Below are 27,967 nucleotides of genomic sequence, written 5' to 3' on the forward strand. Positions count from 1 at the left end.
ACCCTACGGAATGCTTCACAAATGTGTGTTTACCCTCGCACAGGGGCCATGCTGGCCGTTCCAGTTTTAGTATATGAGCTATAGAAGTGAGCAAGCACTTAACTTTTTTTTTCATGCCTGGATGAATCTTCCGTTTTCTGGCCAGCACCATCGTCTCTACCAAGACCAAAGAATTTCTTGTTCTCCTCACCCCACGGTACACAGTCCTGTGATTAATTCTCTTGAGTAAACAGGTGGATACGACTGTGGCTATTTCTGTAGGATAAATTGCTCAAAATGGGATTGGTGAGTTACAGGGAACATGAGATTTATTTTTGCCTTAAAACAGCAAAAGTTGGCCGGGCGCGGTGGCTCAAGCCTGTAATCCCAGCACTTTGGGAGGCCGAGACGGGCGGATCACGAGGTCAGGAGATCGAGACCATCCTGGCTAACACGGTGAAACCCCGTCTCTACTAAAAAATACCAAAAAAAACTAGCTGGGCGAGGTGGCGGGCGCCTGTAGTCCCAGCTACTCGGGAGGCTGAGGCAGGAGAATGGCGTGAACCCGGGAGGCGGAGCTTGCAGTGAGCTGAGATCCGGCCACTGCACTCCAGCCTGGAGACAGAGCGAAACTCCGCCTCAAAAAAAAAAAAAAAAAAAAAAAAAAACCGCAAAAATTTATTGTGCAATTCTGGAGACCAGAAGTTAGACACCATCTCACCAAGCTAATCCCAAGGTGTTGGCAGGGGCTGAGCACAGTGGTTCACCCCTGTAATCCCAGCACTTTGAGAGGCTGAGGCAGGAGGATCACTTGAGGCCAAGAGTTTGAGACCAGCCTGGGCAACAGAGTGAGACCCCGTCTCTACAAAAAAAAAACACAATTAAAATTTTTTAGCTGGGTGTGGTGGTGCACAGCTGTAGTCCCAGCTATTTGGGAGGCTGAAGCAGGAGGATCACTTGAGTCCACGAGGTTGAGGCTACAGTGAGCCAAGATCTCATCACTGCACTCCAGCCTGGACAACAGAGCGAGACTCCATCTCAAAAAAAAAAAAAAAAGCATTGGCAGGGTTGCATTCCTTCTGTAAACACTAGGGGGAAAATTGTTCTGTAGCTCATGGCCCCTTGCCCCATGTGGTGGCTCACACCTGTAATCCCAGAACTTTGGGAGGCCAAGGTGGGCAGACTGCTTGAGCCCAAGAGTTCAAGACCAGCCTGGGCAACATAGCAAGACCCTGTCTCTACTTTTTTTCAATAAAAATGTTTTTAAAAATTTAAAAAGCCAATCAGCCAATTTTCTCCAAGTTAATCTATAAAGTAAATGAAACACAAGTAAAATATACCACATTTCAGCTGGGTGCAGTGGTTCATTCCTGTAATCCCAGCACTTTGGGAGGCCAAGGCGGGGAGATTGCTTGAGCCCAGGAATTCAAGACCAACTTGGGCAACATGGTGAAACTCCATCTCTAGTAAAAATACAAAAAGTAGCCAGGTGTGGTGGTGCACACCTGTTGTCCCAACTACTCAAGAGGCTGAGGCAGGAGGATCACCTGAGCCTTGGAAGGCAGAGGCTGTAGTGAGCCATGATCGTGCCAGCCTGAGCAACAGAGCGAAACCCTGTCTCAAAAAAATGAAACACATTTTATATGATCTAAAAAAAAGATTCTAAAATGCATGTGGAAAAGTCCAAGAATTGCTGAGACAATTTGGAAAAATATGACAAGTAGGGAAGAATTGTCATATTGTAAATGAAAACACTGTTAAGTTACATAATATTAAAATAGTGTAGTGGCCGGGCATGGTGGCTCATGTCTATAATCCCAGCACTTTGGGAGGCCGAGGCGGGCGGATCACCTGAGGTCGGAGTTCAAGACCAGCCTGGCCAACATGGTGAAACCCCATCTCTAGTAAAAATACAAAAGAAAATTAGCCAGGTATGGTAGCACACACCTGTAATCCCAGCTCCTCGGGAGGCTGAGACAAGAGAATCCTTGAACCCGGGAAGCAGAGATTGCAGTGCGCTGAGATCGTGCCACTGCACTCCAGCCTGGGTGACAGAGTGAGACTCCATCTCAAAAAAAAAAAAAAAAAAAAAAATATTGTGGTACTGGCACAGGAGTGGAGAACTAGGTCAATCTAGGAACAGACCTTCTAGAACTTGATATACATGAAATGACTCAACTGATCAGTGAAGACAAGGTGGACGTTCACTGAATATTGGCGAACAACTGAACTCCTCATACAAAAGAAAATGGATTTCCACTTTACACACACTCGAAATTAAATTCCAGATTAAATACTAGGATATTTTAAATGATGTTTTCAATATTTTTTTTTTTTGGTAGAGACAGGGTCTCAATATGTTAGTCTAGTGTCAAACTCCTAGCCTCAAGCAATCCTCCCTTCTCTACTTCTCAAAGTGCTGAGATTACAGGCTGAGCCACCGCACCCAGCCTGATAGTTATTTTTAAGTATCAGGAAAATGTAAAACTTTGTTTTGTTTTTTGTTTTGAGACAGAGTCTCGCTCTGTCACCCAGGGTGAAGTGCCGTCGTGCGCATGTGGCTCACTGCAGCCTTGACCTGGGCACAAGCAGTTCTCTCACCTCAGCCTCCTGAGTAGCTGGGACCACAGGCACCTGCCACCACACTCAGCTAACTTGCTTTTTTTTTTTTTTTTTTTTTTTTTGAGACAGAGTCTTACTCTGTCACCCAGGCTGGAGTGCAGTGGTGTGATCTCGGCTCACTGCAACCTCCGACTCCTGGGTTCAAGTGATCCTCCTGCCTCAGCCTCCCGAGTAGCTGAGACTACAGGCATGTGCCACCACGCCTGGCTAATTTTTTGTATTTTTAGTAGAGACAGGGTTTCACTGTGTTAGCCAGGATGGTCTCAATCTCCTGACCTCATAATCCACCCACCTCGGCCTCCCAAAGTGCTGGGATTACAGGCGTGAGCCACCGTGCCTGGCCCACACTCAGCTAACTTTCGTTGTGTGTGTGTGTTTTTGTTTTTGTCTTGTTTTGTTTGAGAGATGAGGTCTCGCCATGTTGCCCAAGCTGAAAGTAAAAATTTTATGACCTCAAGAGTTGAAAATGATTTCTTAAATAATAACACAAAGTATACAGACCACTAAAACCCTGCCAATAACAAGTATTGGTTAGGCGGTGCAGAACAGGACCTGTGAATTTGATGAGTTACCACTCCTGTGATTTGATTATGTCGTGTGGCATAGATGTCCTTGTTTTGTTTTGTTGATACAGGGTCTCATTTTGTTACCCAGGCTGGAGTGCAGTGGTGAAATGGGGGGGAAAAGAAAGATCAGACTGTTACTGTGTCTGTGTAGAAAGAAGCAGACATAAGAGACTCCATTTTGTTCTGTACTAAGAGAAATTCTTCTGCCTTGAGATGCTGTTCATCTGTCACCCTAGCCCCAACCCTGTGCTGGCAGAGACATGTGCTGTACTGACTCAAGGTTTAATGGATTTAGGGCTGTGCAGGATGTGCTTTGTTAAACAAGTGCTTGAAGGCAGTATGCTTGTTAAAAGTACACAATACACTGCGGAAGGGAGGTCCTCTGCCTAGGAAAGCCAGGTATTGTCCAAGCTTTCTCCTCATGTGATAGCCTGAGATACGGCCTCGTGGGAAGGGAAAGACCTGACCGTCCAGTCCCCCAGCTCCACCCAGTAAACTGTCTGTGCTGAGGAGGATTAGTGGAAGAGGAAGGCCTCCTTGCAGTTGAGATAAGAGGAAGGCATCTGTCTCCTGCTCCTCCCTGGGCAATGGAATGTCTTGGTGTAAAACCCGATTGTATGTTCTATTTACTGAGATAGGAGAAAACCGCCTTAAGGCTGGAGTTGAGCCCTGCTAGCGGCAATACTGCTCTTTAATGCACGGAGATGTTTGTATACGTGCACATCAACGCTCGGCAACTTTCCTTACATTTATTAATGACACAGAGACCTTTGTTCACATGTCTTCCTGCTGACCCTCTCCCCACCATTACCCTATTGTTCTGCCACATCCTCCTCTCTGAGGGAACTCAAACCAGTGCCTGCGCAGTGCGGGTCCTCCGTATGCTAAGCGCCGGTCCCCTGGGCCCACTGTTCTTTCTCTCTACTTTGTCTCTGTCTTATTTCTTCTGTGAGTCTCTCGTCCCACCTGACGAGAATACCCACAGGTATGGAGGGGCTGGCCACCCCTTCAGAAACCATAGGTCACTGCAACCCGGAACTCCTAGTCTCAAGCAATCTGTCCACCTCTACCTCACGACTAAAGAAACAGCTGATAAGTTTAATAAATCGAATTTAAATCTCTATGAAAAGACAGTGTAAAAATAAATAAAAGATAAGCAAAATATTGGAGGAAAACATAAACCAAAAAAAAAAAAAAAACTCAACAAACCCAGAAGGTATTTTTAATTCCAAATAAGTCCAGGCGCGGTGGCTCACACCTGTAATCCCAGCACCTTGAGAGGCCAAGGCAAGGGGATCACTTGAGGTCAGGATTTCAAGACCAGCCTGGCCAACATGGTGAAACCCTGTCTCTAGTAAAAATATAAAAATTAGCCAGCCCTGGTGGTGGGCGCCTGTAATCCCAGCTACTCAGGTGGCTGAGGCAGGAGAATCGCTTGAACCCGGGAGGTGGAGGTTGCAGTGAGCTGAGATCACATCACTGCACTCCAGCCTGGGTGACAGAGCAAGACTCCATCTCAAAAAATAATAAATATGAATAGGACTAAAACACGATAGAAACATGGAGAAAGGCTATAAGGCAGGAATACATATCAGAAGAAACTGGGCTGATGAACCAGAAAGAAAACATGCTTAGCAGTACATGCCTAGCAGTAATCAGAGAAACCCCAGCACTCCGAGGGCAGGGCTTCACCTGCCTTACTCGTGGCCACACACCCTGTTCCTAGCACTGTTTGGTATTCACAGCATTGTCAACAAACAAGATACACATCAATATAACATGATGCATTTCTCAGCCTTCAAAATAGCAATTAAAAACCCATTATAAAAAAAAAGGCATAAACGTGACTATGATTAAAAAAAAAAAAAAGAAAAAAAAGGCCGAGCGCAGTGGCTCATGCCTGTAATCCCAGCACTCTGGGAGGCCGAGGCAGGCAGATCATGAGGTCAGGAGATCGAGACCATCCTGGCTAACACAGTGAAACCCCGTCTCTACTAAAAATACAAAACATTAGCCGGGTGTGGTGGCGCGTGCCTGTAGTCCCAGCTACTTGGGAGGCTGAGGCAGGAGAATGGCATAAACCCAGGAGGTGGAGCTTGCAGTGAGCCAAGATGGCGCCACTGTACTCCAGCCTGGGTGACAGAGCAAGACTCCGTCAAAAATAAAAAATAAAAACAAAAAAAAACCCGCCAATAACAAGTATTGGTGAGGAAGTGAATACCAGGCCCTGTGTATATGATGAGCTATTGAAACTGCCTTTGCAAAATTATGACTAAGCGAAAGAGATCTGACTAAATCAGTTCCATCTTGCTTCTAACCTCGAAGCTGTCCTAGTTCATTCGTGGGCGTAGGCTGAACTAACTTTGGGAGAAACTTATAGTTCATAACTATATGGTTTATAATTTAAAACAAAGAGGATAACAGCCCTTTCCCAAAGCAGACCTCCTTCTTGCCTGGGGACTAGACGGCCTTTGTAGGACTCACATTAGCCACAAGATTAGAAATGATGGTTTAGGAGTCATGCGGCTGGAGGCTCCAAGATTGTGACCCTCCCTAAACTGCTCCTAAGATCAGTGCTTGGGATAGTTTGCAGACCCTGCACTTGATGGACCAGCTGGCCCCACCCAGATCCATAACCTGGCTCATCTGAGTCCCCCAGGAACAGACTCCCCACAAGAACACAGCTTCGACTCCCTGTGATTTCATCCCTGACCAGTCAGCACTCCTGGTTCACTGGCTCCCAGCCCACCAAGTTGTCTTTAAAAACTCTGCTCCCTGGCCGGGCGCGGTGGCTCAAGCCTGTAATCCCAGCACTTTGGGAGGCCGAGACGGGCGGATCACGAGGTCAGGAGATCGAGACCATCCTGGCTAACACGATGAAACCCCGTCTCTACTAAAAAAAATACAAAAAAACTAGCCGGGCGAGGTGGCGAGCGCCTGTAGTCCCAGCTACTCAGGAGGCTGAGGCAGGAGAATGGCGTAAACCCGGGAGGCAGAACTTGCAGTGAGCCGAGATCGCGCCACTGCACTCCAGCCCAGGCGACAGAGGGAAACTCTGTCTCAAAAAAACAAACAAAAACAAAAAAAAAACTCTGCTCCCTGAATGCTTGGGGAGACTGATTTGAGTAATAGTAAAACCCTTGTCTCCTGCACAGCTGGCGCTGCGTGAATCACCCTTTCTCTACTGTAATTCCCCCGTCTTGAGAAATCAGCTCTGTCTAGGCAGCAGGAAAGGTGAATCCACTGGGCAGTTACACTGTTGCTCCTGTGATTGGATTATGTCAGATGGCATGGTTGCCCTTTTTTCTTTTTTTCTTTTCTTTTTTTAGACAGTCTTGCTGTCACTCAAGCCGGAGTGTGGTGGCGCCATCTTGGCTGACTGAAACCTCCGCCTCCCAGGTTCGAGCAATTCTTGTGCCTCCGTCTCCCAAGAAGCTGGAGTACAGGCATGCGCCACCATGCCTGGCCTTGGCCTCCCAAAGTGCTGGGATTACAGGCATGAGCCACCTCACCAGCTGTAGTTTTGTTTTCTTGAGACAGAGTCTCACTCTGTCACCCAGGCTGGAGCAAAGTGGTAGAGTCATAGCTCCCTGCAACCTAGAACTCCTGGGTTCAAGTGATCCTCCCATTTCAGCCTAGCCAGTAGCTAGGACTTCAAGCACCTGACACCACGCCTGGCGTTTTTTTTTTTTTTTTTTTTTGAGACAGAGTCTTGCTATACTGTCCAGGATGGTCTCAAATTTCTGGCCTCAAGTCATCCTCCTGCCTCAGCCTTCCAAAGCTCTCAGATTAGAGGCATGAGCCACCACACCTGGCCCCATAGCTGACCTTAAAATAGGAGATTATATGATTATCTGGGGGTGTGGGGGGGCTGATCTAGCTACACGATCCCTTTTAAAGCATGGAGCTCTTGGCGGACACCGTGGCTCACACCTGTAATCCCAGCACTTTTGAGAGGCCGAGGCGGTCGGATCACCGGAGGTCTGTAATTCGAGACCAGCCTCGCCAACAGGGCGAAAACCTATTTCTGCTAAAAATACAAAAATTAGCCAGGCGTGGTGGTGCACGCCTGTTATCCCAGCTACTTGGGAGGCTGAGGCAGGAGAATTGCTTGAACCTGGAGGCGGAAGTTGAAGTGAGTCGAGATCATGCCACTGCACTGTAGCCTGGGTGACAGAGCAAGACTCCGTCTTGGAAAAAAAAAAAATACAAAAATTAGGCCGAGCACGGTGGCTCACTCCTATAATCCCAGCACTCTGGGAGGTCGAGGCGGACAGATCATGAGGTCAGGAGATTGAGACCATCCTAGCCAACATGGTGAAATCCCGCCTCTACTAAAAATACAAAAATTAGCCAGGTGTGGTGGTGCGCGCCTGTAATCCCAGCTACTCGGGAGGCTGAGGCAGAAGAATCGCTTGAACCCGGGAGGCAGAGGTTGCAGTGAGCCGAGATCGTGCCACTGCACTCCAGCCTGGCAACAGAGCACGACCATCTCCAAAAAAAAAAGAAAAAGAAAAAAGGAAAAAGAGGCTGGGTGCACTGGCTCACACCTGTAATCTCAGCACTTTCGGAGGCTGAGGCGGGCAGATCACTTGAGATCAGGAGTTCAAGACCAGCCTGGCCAATGTGGTGAAACCCTGTCTTTACTAGAAATACAAAAAATTAGCCAGGTGTGGTGGCGTGTGCCTGTAATCCTAAGTACTCAGGAGGCTGAGGCAGGAGAATGGCGTGAACCCGGGAGGCGGAGGTTGTAGTGAGCTGAGATCGCACGTCTGCACTCCATCCTGGGCAACAGAGCAAGACTCTGTCTCAAAAAAAGAGAAATGCCTAGAAATAAATATGAAAAGACTAAGTGGAGAAACCAAAACTCTACTGAGGGTCATAAAACAGACCAGACCGAAGGCAGAGACATAGTCATCCAAAGCAGAAGTCGCTAATCATTCAAGCCTGTTTGCATTTGTCCCTTCTTGCTTGTCCCCCTGAATGCTACCAAGGGGGACCTAGACAGGAAGACTTGGGCAGGTTCGGAACCTGAAACGTCTGTGAATAAAGTGTGAAGACAGAGCATGTGAGGAGAGACTCCGCTGGGTCCCCCAGTGGCCAACGACCTCCACACCTTTTCCCCACTTCCGCCGCCCAGCCCAGGAAACCAAGGGACCACAGACAGGCCACGGTGGGGAGACACAGAAGGCAGGAGGCATACAGGGCCTCCACTCTGCCTAACCTCATGAGTGGTGGCCCCCTACATTGGTGCAATGTTGAATGAAGCAACCCTCTCTATATCAGACTCCAAACCCAGAACCAGGACACACGGTCTGTGTGAGTTTCCTCTGGCTGCTGTAACAAATTACCACAAACATAGTGGCTTAAAACCATATACATTTATCTTACAGTTCTGGAGGTCAGAAGTCCAAAGTGGGTCTCATGGGGCTAAACTAAAGATGACAGCAGGGCTACATGCCTTCTGGAGGCTCTAGGGAAGAATCTGTTTCCTTGAGTTTCCCAGTTTCTTTTTTTTTTTTTTTTTTTTTTTTTGAGACAGAATCTCGCTCTGTCGCCCAGGCTGGAGTGCAGTGGCGCCATCTCGGCTCACTGCAAGCTCCGCCTCCTGGGTTCACACCATTCTCCTGCCTCAGACTCCCGAGTAGCTGGGACTACAGGCGCCCGCCACCTCGCCCAGCTAGTTTTTTCTATTTTTTTTAGTAGAGACGGGGTTTCACCGTGTTAGCCAGGATGGTCTCGATCTCCTGACCTCGTGATCCGCCCGTCTCCGTCTCCCAAAGTGCTGGGATTACAGGCTTGAGTCACTGCGCCCGGCCCTACTTTCCCAGTTTCTAGCAGCTGTCTGCAACCCATTGGCTCATGGTCTTCTACTTGATCTTAGCCAAAAGACCAAGAAGCATGCTCCCTGTACTATCCTCAAAGCCAGCAACAGGCCAGGTGCGGTGGTTCACGCCTGTAATCTCAGCATTTTGGGAGGCCAAGGTAAGAGGATTGCTTGAAGCCACGAGTTCAAGACCAGCCTGGGCAACATGGTGAGAGACCCTAACTCTACAAAAATAATAAAATATTAGCCAGGTGTTGCAGCACAGGCCTGCAGTGCCAGCTACTCAGGAGGGTGAGGTGGGAGGATCACCTGAGCCCAGGAGATCAGGCCGCAGTGAGCTATGATCACACCACTGCACTTCAGCCTGGGTGAGACCTTGTCTCAAAAAAAAAAAAAAAAAAAAAGCCAGCCATGCCAGGCCAAGTCCTTTCTCATGCTGTCATCTCTCTGGTTCTTCCTCTTCTGCCTCCCTCTTCCACTTATAAGGCCCGTTGTGATTATGTTGGATCCATCCAGATAATCAACAGCAGCTTCCCCATGTAAGGGTCAGCTGATTATCAGCCTTAATTCTCCTTTGCCATGGAAGCTAAAATATTCACAGGTTCCAGGGATTAGGACCTGGACACATCTGGGGTCATTATTCTGTTAAGCACACAACTCAACTGGCTTTCTGCCCAGCTCTGGGAGAGAGGACATTGAAGGGTCTGGGGTATGGGATTTGGACCAGCAAATGTCCAGTTTCCAGCATCTCAATGCATTAAAGCAGTTCCCTTATTTGACTAGAGAGCAGACACTCAATGCAGTGAGCCAACATCGTCCCACTGCACTCCAGCCTGGGCAACAAGAGCAAGACTCCATCAAAAAAAAAAAAAAAAAAAAAGGAATAAAGTGTGTGTCACCTGCCCCAGGACATCCACTCCACAATAGTCGAGTATGGGGTAGGACTCTGCCTGCTCATTTCACCCCAGGAGGCCAACCCTCCCGGATAGCCCAGGATATTTTTTGGGGAAAAAAAAGGTGTTTTTCCATCTCCCCAAGATCCTCTTGAGTTCAACTAGACATTTCCTATATAAATGTTTTGTTCTGCCTCTTCATTTTGAAGGGTGGCCTTTTCTCCCTTCCGCACCACCCCTGCTCCTTCCCAGTCTGCCCCTGGCCTCCAGTCCTGGGGATCAGTTGAGGTAGGTTCCTGGTGTTCCATCCCCTCCCCCTTTCTTTCTGTCAGTTGTCACTCCTGCTGAATGTATTGCTTTTCAATACTGTACTGAAGGTTTTTTTAATAAAATTGTTTGGAAAGTAAAAGAGAAAAGGAATAAAGTGTGTGGTACATAGAATAAACAACACTTCATACATCTGTAGGCTAGTGGGGGAATAAGAAAAAGTTTTAATTTTTTTTTTTTTTTTTTTGCAACAGAGTCTCACTCAGTCGCCCAGGCTGGAGTGCAATCTTAGCTCACTGCAAGCTCCGCCTCCCAGATTCACACCATTCTCCTGCTCAGCCTCTTGAGTAGCAGGGACTACAAGCGCCCACCACTACGCCCGGCTAATTTTTTTGTATTTTTAGTAGAGAGGGGGTTTCACCGTGTTAACCAGGATGGTCTCAATCTCCTGACCTCGTGATCCGCCCACCTCAGCCTCCCAGAGTGCTGGGATTACAGGCGTGAGCCACCGTGCCTGGCCTAAAATTTTTATTTATTTTAGAGACAGGGTCCTACCTCTGTTGCCCAGGCTGGATGGAATGCAGCAGCACAATAATAGCTCACTGTTACCTCAAACTCCTGGGCTTAAGCCATCCTCCTGCCTCAGCCTGCCAAGTAGCTAGGAATAAAGGTTCATAATACCACTCCTGGCTAATGTTTTCACTTTTTAATTTTTTTTCTAGAGACATGGTCTCACTATGTTGCCCAGGCTGATCTTGAACTCCTAGGCTCAAGTGATCCTCCCACCCTGGCCTCCCAAAATGCTAGGATTACAAGCATGAGCCACTGCACCCAGCCAACAATTATTACTATATTATTATTTAAATTTATTTATATTTCATTTATTTATTTATTTTTTGAGATGGAGTCTCGCTCTGTTGCCAGGCTGGAGTGCAGTGGCACAATCTCAGCTCACTGCAACCTCCGCCTCCCAGGCTCAAGTGATTCTTCTGCCTCAGCCTCCTGAGTAGCTGGGACTACAGGCGCCCACTACCACGCCCAGCTAATTTTTTGTATTTTTAGTAGAGATGGGGTTTCACTATGTTGGCCAGGCTGGTCTCAAACTCCTAACCTCATGATCCACTCACTTCAGCTTCCCAAAGTGCTCGGATTACAGGCGTGAGTCACTGCACCCAGTCTCAAAAATAATAATAATAATAATTATTATTATTATTATTATTATTAGAGACAGAGTCTCGGCTCTGTTGCCTAAACTGGAGTGCAGTGGCACGATCTTGGCTTACTGCAACCTCCACCTCCCAAGTTCATGTGATTCTTTGCTTCAGCCTCCCGAGTAGCTGGGATTACAGGTGCACACCACCACGCCCAGCTAATCAAATATTATTTTCAATCCTGGCAAATGTAATAGCAAAAACCATGAATGCCCCAAGCTAGCTAGGGTTTAGGGAGGCATGGATTTGTATAAAGTGCTAGTGAACTTGTAAAGCTGAGGATCCACAGTGAGCTCTTTTTATAACATCCACACCCTCTGACCCCACACCTGCAACAATGGGGTTGGCAAGTAACTCATGGTGAAAGCACCTCTCTTGGCTGGGGCTTCCTTGACAATGGTGGGAGCAACACAACAACTCATCCCATGAGATGTGGTGAAGATGAGACGAGCTGTCAGTTAAGAAGTATCAGCTCGGCCGGGCGCGGTGGCTCAAGCCTGTAATCCCAGCACTCTGGGAGGCCGAGGCGGGCGGATCACGAGGTCAGGAGATCGAGACCATCCTGGCTAACACGGTGAAACCCCGTCTCTACTAAAAAAAATACAAAAAACTAGCTGGGCGAGGTGGCAGGCGCCTGTAGTCCCAGCTATTCGGGAGGCTGAGGCAGGAGAATGGCGTAAACCCGGGAGGCGGAGCTTGCAGTGAGCTGAGATCCGGCCACTGCACTCCAGCCCGGGCGACAGAGCGAGACTCCGTCTCAAAAAAAAAAAAAAAAAAAAAAAAAAAAGAAGTATCAGCTCTAGGCCAGGCTCGATGGCTCACGCTTGCAATCCCAGTACTTTGGGAGGCCGAGGTGGGTGGATCACGAGGTCACGAGGTCAGGAGATCGAGACCATCCTGGCTAACACAGTGAAACCCCGTCTCTACTAAAAATACAAAAACTTGGCCGGGCGCGGTGGCTCAAGCCTGTAATCCCAGCACTTTGGGAGGCTGAGACGGGTGGATCACGAGGTCAGGAGATCGAGACCATCCTGGCTAACACAGTGAAACCCCATCTCTACTAAAAAATACAAAAAACTAGCCGGGTGAGGTGGCGGGCGCCTGTAGTCCCAGCTACTCGGGAGGCTGAGGCAAGAGAATGGCGTGAACCTCGGAGGCGGAGCTTGCAGTGAGCTGAGATGCGACCACTGCACTCCAGCCTGTGCGACAGAGCCAGACTCCGTGTCAAAAAAAAAAAAAAATAAATACAAAAACTTAACTGGGTGTGGTGGTGGGCACCTGTAGTCCCAGCTACTCGGGAGTCTGTGGCAAGAGAATGGCGTGAACCCGGGAGGCAGAGCTTGCAGTGAGCCGAGATCACGCCACTGCACTCCAGCCTGGGCGACAGAGCGAGACTCCGTCTCAAAAAAAAAAAAAAAAAAAAAAGTCAGCTCTAGCCTGGCCCCAGGGGAGTCCACGAGGGTTATTCTTCTTAACAAGGACGTGAGGGTTCTTAGACACAAGTTTCTTTCTATTGTTGTTAACAATCCCCTCCAATGACACTGCAAAGTGGGGTCAACATGCCTACTCTGCAGATGGAGAAACCGAGGCTCTGACTGATGGCCAGAGCCAAGATGGCAATAGCAGGGACAACAGGGAACCTTTGTGGGGAACTTTCCATGTACTTTTCCCCACAAACATCCTTTGAGGTAGGCATTTCCATTGGAGAAAACTGAGGCACGAGAAGCAGGTAGATCTAAGTAGATCTCTAGCTTGTAAGTGTCTGCCTCGCTCTCCACACTGCAAGCTCTGGGATCTACATGCCCACATTCAAATCTAACACATGTGCCCACCCTCCCCTGCATTCCCAGCATATCAAGCATTTGACAATCTGTTGACTGAGTGGATTTCTTCAGCCCACATTCCAGATGCTGGCTTTGTCTGATAGAAAACGCGTGAGATAGCCCCATGGGCCAGGGCTCCTTGAACTGGCACCAGAGGAATGCAGCATTCCTCATGGGGACACAGTCAAAACTTACCGTCGACCCACAACATGGCATACACAAGAGAAGTAGAGATACCTGGGCTCAGGTTGGCACCAGGCCATGAGCACAGTGGTATGGGAAAGCCTGAAGAACAGGGCCCAGCATGTCTCAAGGGATGATCACAAGACACAGTAGACCATGGGGCCACAGTAGGGGCGGCCAGTGCCAACCTCTGCTGCTTTGTCTGTGTACTCCAAGCTCCCTTCTAGGCTGGTCTCTGGTCCCAAAGGGTACAAGGGCCTTAACATAACAAGAACCTACTGTGTTCAGGGCAGGAGGGATGGGCCATCAAGAGAGCCCAGGCTCCAGCTGTCACATGATATTGAACCTACTGTGCATCTGGGAAGGCAAAGCTGAAGGAGCAGCAAGGGTGACCAGCCTGACCTCTGCTGCTGTGTTCACATAACCGCAGGCTCACTTCTTGGCCAGGGTCCTTCCTGAAGGAAATAAGAATGCCACCGAACTTGAGAACCTAATTTGCAACAGGAGGAGGAAGCCCAGATGGGGTCATCCCACAGGGATAGCTCAGGTCCCTGGTGGGAAGGCAGGAAGGACCCCAAAGTAAGGTCTTTGGGGCAGCAGCCCCTGCACTCCTCCAATGTTCCTTCATCCACACAGACACACAGACTTCTGTGAACACATGTGATACCAGGCCTTGGTATCCACTTGTCCCTGCCTATTGTTTCCTTAGTGCCCCGAGAGGTGGCAACGCCTGGGCCTCTGCTGCTCTGTTCACACAGCTCTAGCTCCCTTCCTGGCCAGGGTCTCTCCTGGAGCAAACAGGAGTATGAAGGAACTGAACAACCCACTGTGTGCAGGGGAGGACCAGATGGCCCGGATCCAAGTCCAGTTGTATGAAAGGGCTAGGGCTCTTCCGGGAACACGTGGGGCTCCACTGGCCACACAGGGCAGAGAAATGGCAAGTCACAACAACTATCACTTTGCAGAAGATAACTACCGTGCATAGCCACCGCCAATGACAAACAGATGCTCCTAGTGGGACCCCAACTGAAAAGGGTACTGTCTCAGCTGGAGGCTGCACGGCTGACAGCAGAGCCTCAAATGCTACCAGGAGCTCTGTGAAGCCCAGCTGCCTCATGGCCCAGGTGGGGTGCTGCCTGCACCGCTCCCTTCGAAGGCTGGTTCTGTTCTCGACATGGTCCATAGCCTGATGAGGAGGCTGAGGCACGGGAGAGCACAGTATTGTGCCAAACCCCTACTGACTCCAATGGGGTGGCACCAGGTTCAAGAGTCAAAAGAAGCGACTGAGAGCCAGAAAACAAGATATAGGGTTTTACTGGCGGCTTACGTACTGGGGAGAGTCCAGGGGTGGTGGGCTGGGCAGGAGAACCACTTGCAAAAAGCATGCAGTTTATATAGCATTTTTACTTAATATCTTCCCCCGGCAACCTTCATTTAACTGAAAGCAAAAGGCCAGGATCCCCTGTACCGCCAGCGTTCCATGGGACAGGGCCAAGGACCCAGATGTTCCTCAAAAATAAGGAACGAATCTCTGAGATTCCTTAGCCAGGAACTCTGAACCACACTCAGGTGCGTCTGCCACACAGGGCCATTTTCAGGTATGCTTAAGCCATTGCCATGGGGTGTGTTTACTAAGCACGTGAGAAGGGATGGGCAAGGTCGCAGCCTGCAGCACTGCCCACGGACAGCCCTTTGCATACAGGGGTTACTGCTGTGGGGTTCCTTTTCATCACCCCAGTTCTGCTCCCAAAGTTGACCCACGGACCACCGGCCCGGCACCACCACAACTGTTCCAGTGTCTGTAGCCTCACCTACAGTTCCTACTGCGCCCTGAGAAGCACTTATGGCCTTTGAGCCAGAGGCTCAGCACCCACACACCCCCACCTACATCTCCACTAGACTTCGGGTAGCACGTCCAACTCCTGAGACCGTGCAGACTCCCATTTTCCAGAGGCCTCTGCTCCTGCTGCTTCTCACCTACAAAGCTTGCCCCAGGGCCTTCACACATGCGTTCACACTGCCAGGCACACTCCTCGCCCAGTTACTTCCTGCTTACCCTTCTAGCCTCAGTCCAGCAACCTCCAGGCTTTGTCAGATCGTGTATCCACAGCACTTCACAGAAAAATAATCCACATCCACTGGCCCAGCCACCGCCTCAGTGGCCCACTAAGGACCCACAGATGGAATCAGTGTTCTCATCTCTCTACCTTAGAGCAGCTGCGAGGCTGGCCGGCTCCTCCCACACCCGTGGCCTTACACAGACAGGGTCATCCCACAAGGATGGCTGAGGTTCTTGGCTGGGAGAGAGGGAAGACCCTAAACTGAGGTCTTCAGGGCACTAGCCCCTGCACTCTTCCATTGCTCCTTCATCCACGCAAACATACAGACTTCTGTGAACACATTTGAGTTTATTCTGCCACTGCTACAGGGCCCACTGTCATTTCCAGCCCACTGAGGTTGAGGGTATGGCCAGACTGGGATTCACGCAGGCCCAGGTTGAAAGAATGTGTTGGGGTGGGGGTGTCTGGCTTTGATCCCTGCCCCAGTGGGTTGGCCAGATAGTCAGAGCCTCCAGGTTCCCTCACACACAGCCTGGTACGTTTCTGCCGTCAGGGGCCGGAAGGACTGGGCCTGGTTGTCGAGTACAAACAGAGGGTCAACCACGATCCCCACGTTGAAGCCTTCACGCACCAGCCGGGTCTTCATCAATTTGAACGTGCTCGTGACCTCCACGGCGTCCTGCACGGCAGTGATCATGGTCCCCTCACTGTGACACCCCTCCCCCCCGGCTATGCTCTTCCACCCACGTTCCCTGCCACCCTGGCCTCACCTGGATGCGGATGAAATGGGGGGTAGCGTAGGCAGGGAGCCAAGCGCGAACGTGCCGGTACAACTTCTGCCCGTCGAAAGTCTGGCCGGGGGCTAGCTGCACGGCAGCCATGCCCACTTTACCCTCACACCCTAGGGAGCAGTCTGGTCACTCTCGGCTGACCCTCCAGCCTCGCCCAGCTCTGCTCACTGGCTGTGAGATGCGGCAAGTTTCTAAACCTCTCTGTACCCTAGCGCTTCCCCACCTGTAAAATCAGAATAACGACCCCTCCACCCACAAAGCTGTTGGCAGTTTAAAATGAGAACTCTCCGCACCTGGCACACACACGCCATACACGTTAACCTGCTGCAGGAAGTCCACCTGCGACAACACGCCCTCCACCTCGTGCGTGGACACGTTCTCGCCCTTCCATCTGCGGGGTTGGAGCCGACGCTTGTGACCACGCCCCCGGCAAGGAGCGGCCCCGCCTCTTGCCCCGCCCCGCCTGCCCCTTTTGGGGATTAGGAGGCCCGGTCAACCCCGCCCCCTCTAAAATCGAGAAGCCCCGCCTTCGCGTGGGAAGTCCGGACCCCAAGCTCCGCCCTCTTACGACAGGAAAGTCCCGCCTCTTCAGCCTGGCTCCCTCTAGGATCTGAAGGCTTCCGAGGTCCTGGCCCAGCCCCGCCCTGAGAAACCCCGCCTCGAACCGGAAGGTGTCCCCGAGGCGGTCGCGGAAGTAGAGGAAGCCTTCGCGGTCCATGGCCAGTACGTCCCCGGTGTTGTAGTAAACGTCGCCCGATTGCCGCACGTTGCGCACCAGCTTCCGTTCCGACAGCTCTCGGGGGCCGCGGTAGCCCACGAAGGGTTGGTGGCTTACCACCTTGGTCAGCAGCAGCCCCGGCTCCCCTGGGGGTAGGAGCAGGAACAAGAACCCCTGGAGCCCACCAGCCAAATCCCCTGCTGGAGGTTTTCTTTTTTTTTTTTTTTTTTGAGACGGAGTCTCGAGCTGTGTCACCCAGGCTGGAGTGCAGTGGCGCGATCTCGGCTCACTGCAAGCTCCGCCTCCCAGGTTCACGCCATTCTCCTGCCTCAGCCTCCGAGTAGCTGGGACTACAGGCGCCGCAACCGCGCCCGGCTAGTTTTTTTTTTGTATTTTTAGTAGAGACGGGGTTTCACCATGTTAGCCAGGATGGTCTTGATCTCCTGACCTCGTGATCCACCCGCCTCGGCCTCCCAAAGTGCTGGGATTACAGGCTTGAGCCACCGCGCCCGGCCTGGAGGTTTTCAACAACGGTGGACTCTTCATCATCCAGCGCCCTGCCAAGGACAGACCCAAAGAGAGACAGGGAGATCCACAGATTCAGAGACAGAGACCCTGAGAGACGGCGACGGGCGACACAGAAAAGGAGAAGTCTAGGTCAGGCGGTATCGGGGAGCCCATGAGAAACAGGGAAAGGATGACAAGGGGTGGAGACGGACAGACAAATGGCAGTGAGAATACACATGACCAGGACCTTGCAAGGCCCTGGGAGAAGACACTAACAAGGTACAGGACAAGAGACCAATGGCTGGAATGCCGTCTTCCACAGAAAGCTCAAGAGAACAAATCAGAGGGACACCCAGAGACCCAGTAAATCAGAGCGAGAGATCAAGGCAGGGGAGCTGGGCAGAGCGGAGAAGCTGAGGCAGAGGCCCCAGATGGTGGTAAGACAGGCCACTGGCTCAGGGTCCAGATGAAGGCTGCATACCCCTTTAGTGAGCACCAGTGTTAAGGTTTTGGGCAGCTCGTTCCAGCCAAAGAGAAGACTGAGGGTCGCCACCCCCACCACCCAGGAAAGGCTCCTCAACCCCCATACCTAGCCCTACAGGGATGCAGAAGCCCTGATTATCCCTCACAGGCTCCTCCGCCTCCATGTCGAACTGCACCAGCTCAAAGGGGGACAGCATCTGGGGTAGAGGGTGGGGTGTCGACATAGGTCCTGTGGGCTCAGCCTCAGTCGGGGCAGCTGCACACCAGGCACCCGCACACTCACTCGAAGAAGGCAGTTCATCTTGCCCAGGGCCCCGCGGCGCCCCACATAGTTGACTAAGCCCATGTTGCCTTCTGTGGAGCCGTAGATTTCCCAGATCCGAATGGGACCGAAGCGCTGCTGGAAGGCCTCCCACACATCAGCCCGGAGTCCATTGCCCATCGCCATGCGGACTGTATGTGTCCGGTCCTCTGGTTGCTACAGGAATGTCCCCAGAAGGGTGAGGAGGAGGTGCTTTGGGGCATGCCTTGGAACCTTTACCTAGAGGGGGTGTTATCCTGGGTCCTTACCTTGGGAGTTACCTGGAAGGTGACTACCTAAGGGATCTACCTGGGTTACTTACATGAGAGTAGTTACTGGAGTCTTTTCAAATAGAGGGTTACCTGCAGGGGTGACCTGAGAGCTTTGCCTAGGGGACGTTACCAGAGATGACTGGAGGCCTCATCTGGGGTCTCACCTAAGAGTAGTTACCTAGAACTTTAATTTCATGGAGATTTAATTTTAATTAATTAATTTTTTTTTTTTTTTTTTTTTTTGAGACGGAGTCTCGCTCTGTCGCTCAGGCTGGAGTGCAGTGGCATGATCTCAGCTCACTGCAAGCTCTGCCTCCCGGGTTTACGCCATTCTCCTGCCTCAGCCTCCCGAGTAGCTGGGACTACAGGCTCCCGCCACCTCGCCCGGCTATTTTTTTTTTTTTTTTTAGTAGAGATGGGGTTTCACCGTATTAGCCAGGATAGTCTCGATCTCCTGACCTCATGATCTGCCCATCTCGGCCTCCCAAAGTGCTGGGATTACAGGCTTGAGCCACCGTGCCTGGCCGAATTAATTAATTTTTAATGGAAATTCTCACGATAGGTGTAGGGGCTATTATTCCTGTTTCCCAAATGAGGACACTGAGGCTCAAGGTAGCACAGCTATCAGAGAAACCACTGTTGGAAGCCTTGTCTGGAACTCCTTGTCTGGGTTCTTGCCTGAGGTGGATTATCTGAGGGACTTGCTTGAGTTCAGTACCTGAATCTTTACCTGAGATATCATCTGAGATTTCATACTTGGGTGTTCACCATGGAGCCCTAATCTTAGAGCCTCACCTGGGGCATGTTACACAAGTACCGCAGGAGCTCGCCCACATACAGGATCACTGTCACACCATGCTGCCGACAGTCATCCCAGAAGCAGGAAGCAGAGAACTTGGGGGCCAGAACACAGGTGGCTCCTGGGCGATGAGAGGGGACGGTGTTTCAGGTCATGCTTCCAAGTTGTTGTAAGAAGCTGCTTTTAGCACCTGTGTTCACCCACCCCCCACACCCTGAAATACAAGACAATACTAAGTTCATCTTTGTGTCCTTGGCCCAGCCAGGACTGCTGTCATTAGAAGAGCATAGGCAGGCCTGGGTTCAAATGCTGTCTCCAGGATGCCTGGAAAGCTCCGTGCCTGGTATAAAGTGATCAATGCTAAATAAGGGCTGCAAATATTAATTAATTAATTAATTAATTTTTTTTTTTTGAGATAGAGTCTCGCTCTGTTGCCCAGGCTGGAGTGCAGTGGTGCAATCTCGGCTTACTGCAACCTCTGCCTCCCAGGTTCAAGCGATTCTCCTGCCTCAGCCTTCTGAGTAGCTGGGATTACAGGTACCCGCCACCACGGCTGGCTAATTTTTGTATTTTTTTAGTAGAGACGGGGTTTCACCATGTTGCCCAGGTTGGTCGTGAACTCCTGACCTTTCAGGTGATCCACCTGCCTCAGCCTCCCAAAGTGCTGGGATTACAGGTGTGAGCCACCACACCCGGCCACTTTTTTAATTTTTTTTTTTTTTTTTTTTTTTGAGACGGAGTCTTGCTGTGTCCCCCAGGCTGGAGTGCAGTGGCGCGATCTCGGCTCACTGCAAGCTCCGCCTCCTGGGTTTACGCCATTCTCCTGCCTCAGCCTCCTGAGTAGCTGGGACTACAGGCGCCCGCCACCTCGCCCGGCTCGTTTTTTGTATTTTTAGTAGAGACGGGGTTTCACCGTGTTAGCCAGGATGGTCTCTATCTCCTGACCTTGTGATCCGCCCGCCTCGGCCTCCCAAAGTGCTGGGATTACAGGCTTGAGCCACCGCGCCCGGCCCACTTTTTTAATTTTTATTTTTACTTGTCACTGACTCAAAGATCAAATCACTCTTGATTGTGATAAATGAATGCCCAGCTAAGCAGATGGGTGGGCAGGTGGATGGATATGGTAGATGAATGGAAAGATGAATGGATGGACAGTTACAGTAGTGAGTGAACAGATGGATGGATGGACAGTTAGAGTAGTAAGTAGATGGAGGGGTGGGTGGAAAGTTAGAGTAGTGAGTGAGTAGATGGATGGGTGGACAGAGTAGTGAGTGAATAGATGGATGGACAGTTAGAGTAGTGAGTGAGTAGATGAATGGATGGACAGAGTAGTGAGTGAGTAGATGGATGGATGGACAGTTAGAGTAGTGAGTGAGTAGATGGATGGATGGACAGTTAGAGTAGTGAGTGAGTAGATGGATGGATGGACAGAGTAGTGAGTGAGTAGATGGATGGATGGACATAGTAGTGAGTCAGTAGATGGATGGATGGACAGTTGGAGTAGTGAGTCAGTAGATGGATGGGTGGGTGGTGACATGCAGAGGCAGGGGGTGGAAAGATGGATAAGTGTAAGGATGGATAGATGGGTGGGTGGGTGGATGAATGGATGAGTGAAGAAGTAGGTGAGTAGGTGGATGGGTGGGTTGGTGGATGTATGTATGGATGTATTGATGTATGGACACATGGATTAATAAGATACAGGGGGCTGGGCACGGTGGCTCATGCCTGTAATCCCAACACTTTGGGAGGCTGAGGGGGGTGGATCACCTGAAAGATCAGGAGTTTGACACCAGCCTAGCCAACATGGTGAAACCCCATCTCTACCAAAAAATGCAAAAATTAGCCAGGCGTGGTGGTACACACCTGTAGTCCCAGCTACTTGGGAGGCTGAGATAGGAGAATCGCTTGAACCCAGGAGGGGGAGAGTGTAGTGAGCCGAGCTTGCACCACTGCACTCCAGCCTGGGTGACAGAGTAAGACTCTGTCTCAAAAAAAAAAAAAAAGAAGCTGAATCTAACAACACCTCTAGAGAAAGTTTCCAATTTAACAAGAAATGCAGACGAAAGGGGAACAGAGACCTACAAGCAAATACAATGGGGAGACTGTTTAATTATATATTTAATAAAACAAAAAAAAACACCCAGCCAATTGGCTGGGCACAGCGGCTTACACCTGTAATCTCAGCACTTTAGGAGGCCAACGTGGTCGGATCACTTGAGGCCAGAAGTTCAAGACCAGACTGGCCAACAGGGCAAAACCCTGTCTTTACTAAAAATACAAAAAAATTAGCTGGGCATGGTGGCCCACACCTGTAATCACAGCTACTCAGGAGGCTGAGGCATGAGAATCATTTGAACCCAGGAGGCAGAGGTTGCAGTGAGCCAAGATCATACCACTGCACTCCAGCCTGGGTGACAAAGCAAGACCCTGTCTCTAAAAACAAAACCAAATCAAAACAGCCCATTGGAGAAATCTGAACATAGTTGACGTCATATAATATTAAGGGGTTACTATTAATGTTGATAGGTGTGATAATTTGGTTACAGTTTCTTAAGTGCTTATATGTTAGAGATATGTACTGCAATATTTACAAGCATAAAGATAGTGTCAAGGATTTGCTCTGATCTATTCTAGAAAGAAATAGGGAAGTGGCTGGGCACGCTGGCTCCCACCTGTAATCCCAGCACTTTGGGAGGCTGAGGCGGGTGGATCACCTGAGGTCAGGAGTTCGAGACCAGCCTGGCCAGCATGGAGAAACCCCGTCTCTATTAAAAACATTTAAAAAATTAGCTGGTCACAGGGGCACATGTCTGTAATCCCAGCTACTCAGGAGGCTGAGGCAGGAGAATCGCTTGAACCCAGGAGGCAGAGGTTGTGGTGAGCCGAGATTGTGCCATTGCACTCCAGCCTGGGCAACAATAGCGAAACTCCATCTCAAAAAAACAAACAAACAAAAAAATTGGCTGGGAGCCGTGGCTCACGCCTCTAATCCCAGCACTTTGGGAGGCCGAGGCAGGCGGATCACAAGGTCAGGACCTCGAGACCAGCCTGGCCAACATGGTGAAATCCCTTCTGTACTAAAAATACAAAATTAGCCAGGCATGGTGGTGGGCACCTGTAATAACAGCTACTAGGGAGACTGAGGCAGGAGAATTGCTCACAAGTGCTCACCACTATGCCTGGCCTCTCACTATGTTGCCCAGGCTGGTGTTGAACTCCTGGGCTCAAGTGATCCTCCTGCCTTGGCACCCCAAAGTGCAGGGATTATAGGCATGAGCAGCCACACCTAGCCATGATAAAAATTTGAAAACAAAAAGAGGCTGGGTGCAGTGGCTCACACCTGTAATCCCAGCACTTTGAGAGGCTGAGGCGGGTGGATCGCCTGAGGTCAGGAGTTCGAGACCAGCCTGGCCAACATGGAGAAACCTCGTCTCTACTAAAAATACAAACATTAGCCGGGTGTGGTGGCAGGTGTCTGTAATCCCAGCTACTCACGAGACTCAGCCTCAGCATAGAATTGCTTGAACCCGGGAGGCAGAGGTTGTGGTGAGCTGAGCTCGCGCCAGTACACTCCAGCCTGGGCAACAGAGTGAGACTCCGTCTCAAGAAAAAAAAAAAAAAAAAATTATTGAGGCTGGGTGAAGATACATGAGATGTCATCAAACTATTTTCGCTTTTTTTTTTTTTTGCAACGGAGTTTCACTCTTTTCGCAACCCCTGCCTCCCAGGTTCGAGCGACTCTCCTGCCTCCGCCTCCCGGGTTCACGCCATTCTCCTGCCTCCGCCTCCCGGGTTCACGCCATTCTCCTGCCTCCGCCTCCCGGGTTCACGCCATTCTCCTGCCTCCGCCTCCCAGGTTCAAGCGACTCTCCTGCCTCCGCCTCCCGGGTTCACGCCATTCTCCTGCCTCCGCCTCCCGGGTTCACGCCATTCTCCTGCCTCCGCCTCCCGGGTTCACGCCATTCTCCTGCCTCCGCCTCATGGGTTCAAGCGATTCTCCTGCCTCAGCCTCCCTAGTAGCTGGAAGTACAGGCACCCGCCACCACGCCCGGCTACTTTTGTATTTTCAGTATCACTAAATTCTTTGCCTAGCAAGGAATATTAAGACCCTGGGAAAGGAATTCATTAACGGCCACTCTGGGAGTGTCTGTCCTGCGCAGTTGAGATAAGGGCTGAGCTACGCCCTGGTCTCCTGCAGGACCCTCAGGCTTACTAGGGTGGGGAAAAATCCCGCCCTGGTACATGTGAGGTCAGACCGTTCTCTGCTCTCGAACTCTGTTTTCTCGTTTAAGATGTTTATCAAGACAATGCATGCACCGCTGAACATAGATTCTTATCAGTAGTTCTGTTTTGCCCTTTGCCTTGTGATCTTTGTTGGACCTTTATCAGTAGTTCTGCTTTTTGCCCTTTGAAGCATGTGATCTTTGTACCTACTCCCTGTTCTTGCACCCCCTCCCCTTTTGAAATCCTTAATAAAACTTGCTGGCTTTGAGGCTCAGGTGGGCATCACGGTCCTACCGATATGTGATGTCACCCCTGGTGGCCCAGCTGTAAAATTCCTCTCTTTGTACCCTTTCTCCTTATTTCTCAGCTGGCTGACGCTTATGGAAAATAGAAAGAACCTATGTTGAAATACGGGGGGCGGGTTCCCCTGATACCATCATGCCTGGCTTTTTTTTTTTTTTTTTTTTTTTGAGACAGAGTCTCGCTCTGTCACCTAGGCTGGAGTGCAGTGGCCGGATCTCAGCTCACTGCAAGCTCCGCCTCCCGGGTTCACGCCGTTCTCCAGCCTCAGCCTCCCGAGTAGCTGGGACTACAGGCGCCCGCCACCTCGCCCGGCTAGTTTTTTTTTTTGTATTTCTTAGTAGAGACGGGGTTTCACCGTGTTAGCCAGGATGGTCTCGATCTCCTGACCTCGTGATCCACCCATCTCGGCCTCCCAAAGTGCTGGGATTACAGGCTTGAGCCACCGCGCCGGGCTTTTTTTTTTTTTTTCTTTTTTAAACAGAAGGCCTCTCACTATGTTGTCCAGGTTAGTGTTGAACTCCTGGGCTCAAGTGACCCTCCTGCCTTGGCACCCCAAAGTGCAGGGATTATAGGCATGAGCAACCACACCTAGCCATGATAAAAGTTTGAAAACACAGAGGCCAGGCGCGGTGGCTCACACCTGTAATCCCAGCACTTTGGGAAGCCGAGGCTGGTGGATCACAAGGTCAGGAGTTCAAGACCAGCCTGACCAACATGGTGAAACCTTGTCTCTAGTAAAAATACAAAAATTAGCTGGGCATGGTGGTGCATGCCTGTAATCCCAGCTACTCAGAAGGCTGAGGCAGAAGAATTGCTTGAACCCGGGAGGTGGAGGTTGCAGTTAGCTGAGATCATGCCACTGCACTCCAGCCTGGGTGATAGAGCGAGACTCTGTCTCAAAAAAAAAAGAGAGAGAAAATGGCCAGGCACGGTGGCTCACACTTGTAATCTCAGCACTTTGGAAGGCCGAGGCAGGTGGATCACAAGGTCAGGAGTTCAAGACCAGCCTGGCCAAGATGGTGAAATCCCATCTCTACTAAAAATACAAAAATTAGCTGGGCATAGCGGTGGGTGCCTGTAATCCCAGCTACTCGGGAGGCTGCAGCAGGAGAATCGCTTGAACCTAGGAGGCAGAGGTTGCAGTGAGCCAAGATCGGGCCACTGCACTCCAGCCTGGCGACAAAGCAAGACTCCGTCTCAAAAATAAATTAAAATTAAAATTAAATTTAAAAAAAGAGAAAAAAGAACAAGCTATGGAGAAGTCCCTGTCTAGATTCTGAATCAAGAGTCCAAAGAGACAGCCCTATGGAGTGCTTGAGAGCACTCCTACTCCAGCTCCCCCTGCGGCCATGTCACAAATCTGGGCCAGCATCCCCATCATCTCCTGAGCACCCCACCTTCCCTGGATGCCTGTGACCGTCACTCATATCAGGTCTTGTCACCTCCTGACCAAAGCACAGCCATTAGGGACTGTGTGGGCGTCCAGGCTTCTGTCCCTGGGGCCCTGGTACTCATTGGTGGGTGTCCCTTCTCGAAAGTGAGAACGCAGGGTGCTGGGTAACCTACAGTGTCTTTTTGCCTTGACAGCCCCACCCTGACACTTACTCCAGTGGTCCTTTGATTGGAGAGATCCTCAGAAGTGGGCTTACCGAGCTCTAAGCAGCCGAGGATCCCAACGACAAGTCCCATCACGTGGTACAGAGGCAGGACCATGTAAACCACGTCATCAGCTGTGGCCCCAAATAAGGACAGCATCTTGCTCATCTGCAGTACCCTCTCATGAGTGAGGATGGCAGGCTTCGGGAGGCCTTGGGATGAAGGCGTGGCAAGGGCAGAGTGGTGAAATGACAGCACAGAGAGGGTCCTGACCAGAGGGATAGATCTCTAACAGCCAGGCCTGCATTGGGGTTTGAGGCTCTCAGAGAGCAGTCAAGTATAGGGATCTGTGGTTGGGTTCACAGGCTGAATTTGGACTGAGAATAATATGTCAAGACCAAAGGTTTCAGTGGCTGTTTACTGGACACAGGAAGCATTCTGGCATTGACCTCTCAAATTACATTGGGGGTCAGAGTTCAGGCCAAATGTCAAAATCAAGGCTCTCACAGTGGCTCACACCTGTAATTCCATCATTTTGGGAGGCTGAGGTGGACAGATCACCTGAGGTCAGGGGTTAGAGACCAGCCTGGCCAACTTGGCAAAACCCTGTCTCTACCAAAAATGCAAAAATTAGCCAGGTGTGGTGGTGGGCACCTGTAATCTCAGCTACTCAGGAGGCTGAGGCAAGAGAATCGCTTGAACCCAGGAGGTGGAGGTTGCAGTGAGCCGAGATCGCACCACTGCACTCCAGCCTAGGTGACAGAGCAAGACTCTGAGTCAAAACAAAGAAACAAACAAACAAAAAACAGCCAAACAAGCAGAAAACAAATGTCAAAATCAGATGGTAAAGTGGTTTCAGAGGTCAACACTGAGGCACAAGTCAAGTGTGGGGTCAGGTCAGCCTGAGAGTTCAGAGGCTGGTACTAATGGGCACCCTCACCAGTGGTCCCTGAGGTGTAGATGAAGAGGGCAGGGCTTCTCCAAGTGATCCCAGCACGCAGGTCAGCAGGCACTGGATGGGAGGGCGCTGCATCCAGGGCAGCCCCCAGAGCCCCCACCCCTGGTGTAGGGGAGGTATGACTGAGGTAGAAGCAGCGGATGTTCTCAGCCTGCAGCTTGGGAAGGATCTCCTCCAGGCTCTCCCGGAGGTCTGCAGGGATGGGTCAGAGGAGAAACAGAGGCAAGGCTCACCTTTGAGGTCACGAGGCGGGATCTGAGACCCAGAGATGCAGGCAGAGTTGCAGCTAGCATAGAAAAGCGTCCATGTTGTTCGGTAAAGAATCCCATCATTAGTATTTTTGGTCAAAAAGGATTGAAATAGCCATTGTGGGAAAATTAAACTCTGGTGACTTGAAAACTACTTTCTGCTCATAAGTCTTGATTATAACTGCCTGAGAAAGTGGGCAGGTGGGGACCAAGGGCCTCTGCCAGTCCCACCAGGACCCCTGTCCTACAGTCCCTGCCCTTGCTCCCTTCCATTCTCCACTGGCTCCAAGGCCCTCACCTGGGTCCACCACCAGCACCCGGGCCCCGGAGCTCAGCACAGAGTGCACCAGGGGCATCCCCCGGATATGCGGGTTGATCCAGGCTGTTGGGCAGCCCAGCTTGGCCAGCCCCAGCCACAGACACAGGGCTGGAACGGCCTGGGAAGCCAGCACCAGGAGGGCGGCAGGCTCCCCAGCACACAGGCTCGCACGGCCACCCATCTCAGCCTTCAGGGCCCATGCCGCCTGGCAGGCCCGGGCATCCAGCTCGCCAAGGGTGACTGAGCCAACCCCGGGCCCCGTCCACACCAAGACTGCCCTGCCAGACTGAGCTCGTGCTCGCCTCTCGAAGGCATCTACAAAGGTGTCAGGTGGCTGCCGGCTCAAGCATGCCCTGATCTTCAGGCCCACATGGAGGAGCTTAGCCAAGAAGACCACATCAGCCGGCAGCCAGCGTAGCCCTGGGGGCGGCCGTGCTGGCAGCAGGGTTAGTGCCAGGGCTGCAGCTGCCAGGCTCAGCCCATGGGGCACCCAGGGGCTGAGCCAGGGCCGTGCTAACATGGCCAGCCCAAGTAGCACGCAGCATGTGGGATCCCCTAGGAGCCAGCGCAGGGTCAAGGCCACAGCCACTGGCCACACTGGCTGTCCTAGGCCCCAGAGCAGGAGCAGCAGCAGCAGCAGCAAGGCCAACCGTCGCCTGACACCCATGGTACCAGCTCCTCCCTAGGAGCAGCAGCTGTGGAATATTGAGGCTCACCTCTGGCCCCTCAGAGTAGCCCAATGGCTCCTCCCCAGGGGTGGCGGCCCTGGCACTGCTGACAGTGGCTGGTCCTCTCTCCAGGACTTTGCCCCCAGCCCTTCTCCTCTACATGTTTGTTTGCTCTGACTGGTCTTGTGTGTGGCTCCAGCCCCTCTCTGCCTATTTGCCACCCCTATCAGCCCCCTCCTTTGCCAGGTCTGACCCCTTTCCATCATTGGCCTCTGGGTTCCCAGGTCTCTGCCCCTTGGGCACCACCACTAGCCTCCTTCCTGCTGTCCTGCTTGCCCCATCCACCCTC

At 51.1% G+C, this 27,967-nt stretch overlaps 1 protein-coding gene across 1 annotated transcript; it reads right to left on the minus strand.

Annotated features, from left to right (window-relative positions):
- Positions 1-15,759: 15,759 nt before the first annotated feature.
- SLC27A5 (solute carrier family 27 member 5) lies at positions 15,760-27,721 on the minus strand. The gene is made up of 10 exons (XM_050768736.1): positions 26,930-27,721; positions 26,366-26,575; positions 25,479-25,637; positions 19,299-19,423; positions 18,214-18,408; positions 18,037-18,127; positions 16,888-17,086; positions 16,516-16,613; positions 16,202-16,332; positions 15,760-16,110 (listed from the first exon to the last, which is right to left on the minus strand). Exons 1-10 carry the CDS (start codon positions 27,615-27,617, stop codon positions 15,934-15,936), a joined length of 2,073 nt encoding a protein of 690 aa, XP_050624693.1. The 5' UTR covers positions 27,618-27,721; the 3' UTR covers positions 15,760-15,933.
- Between the last annotated feature and the right edge of the window lie 246 nt (positions 27,722-27,967).

Source organism: Macaca thibetana, chromosome 19 (genome assembly GCF_024542745.1).
Source record: "Macaca thibetana thibetana isolate TM-01 chromosome 19, ASM2454274v1, whole genome shotgun sequence".
Lineage (NCBI taxonomy): Eukaryota > Metazoa > Chordata > Mammalia > Primates > Cercopithecidae > Macaca > Macaca thibetana.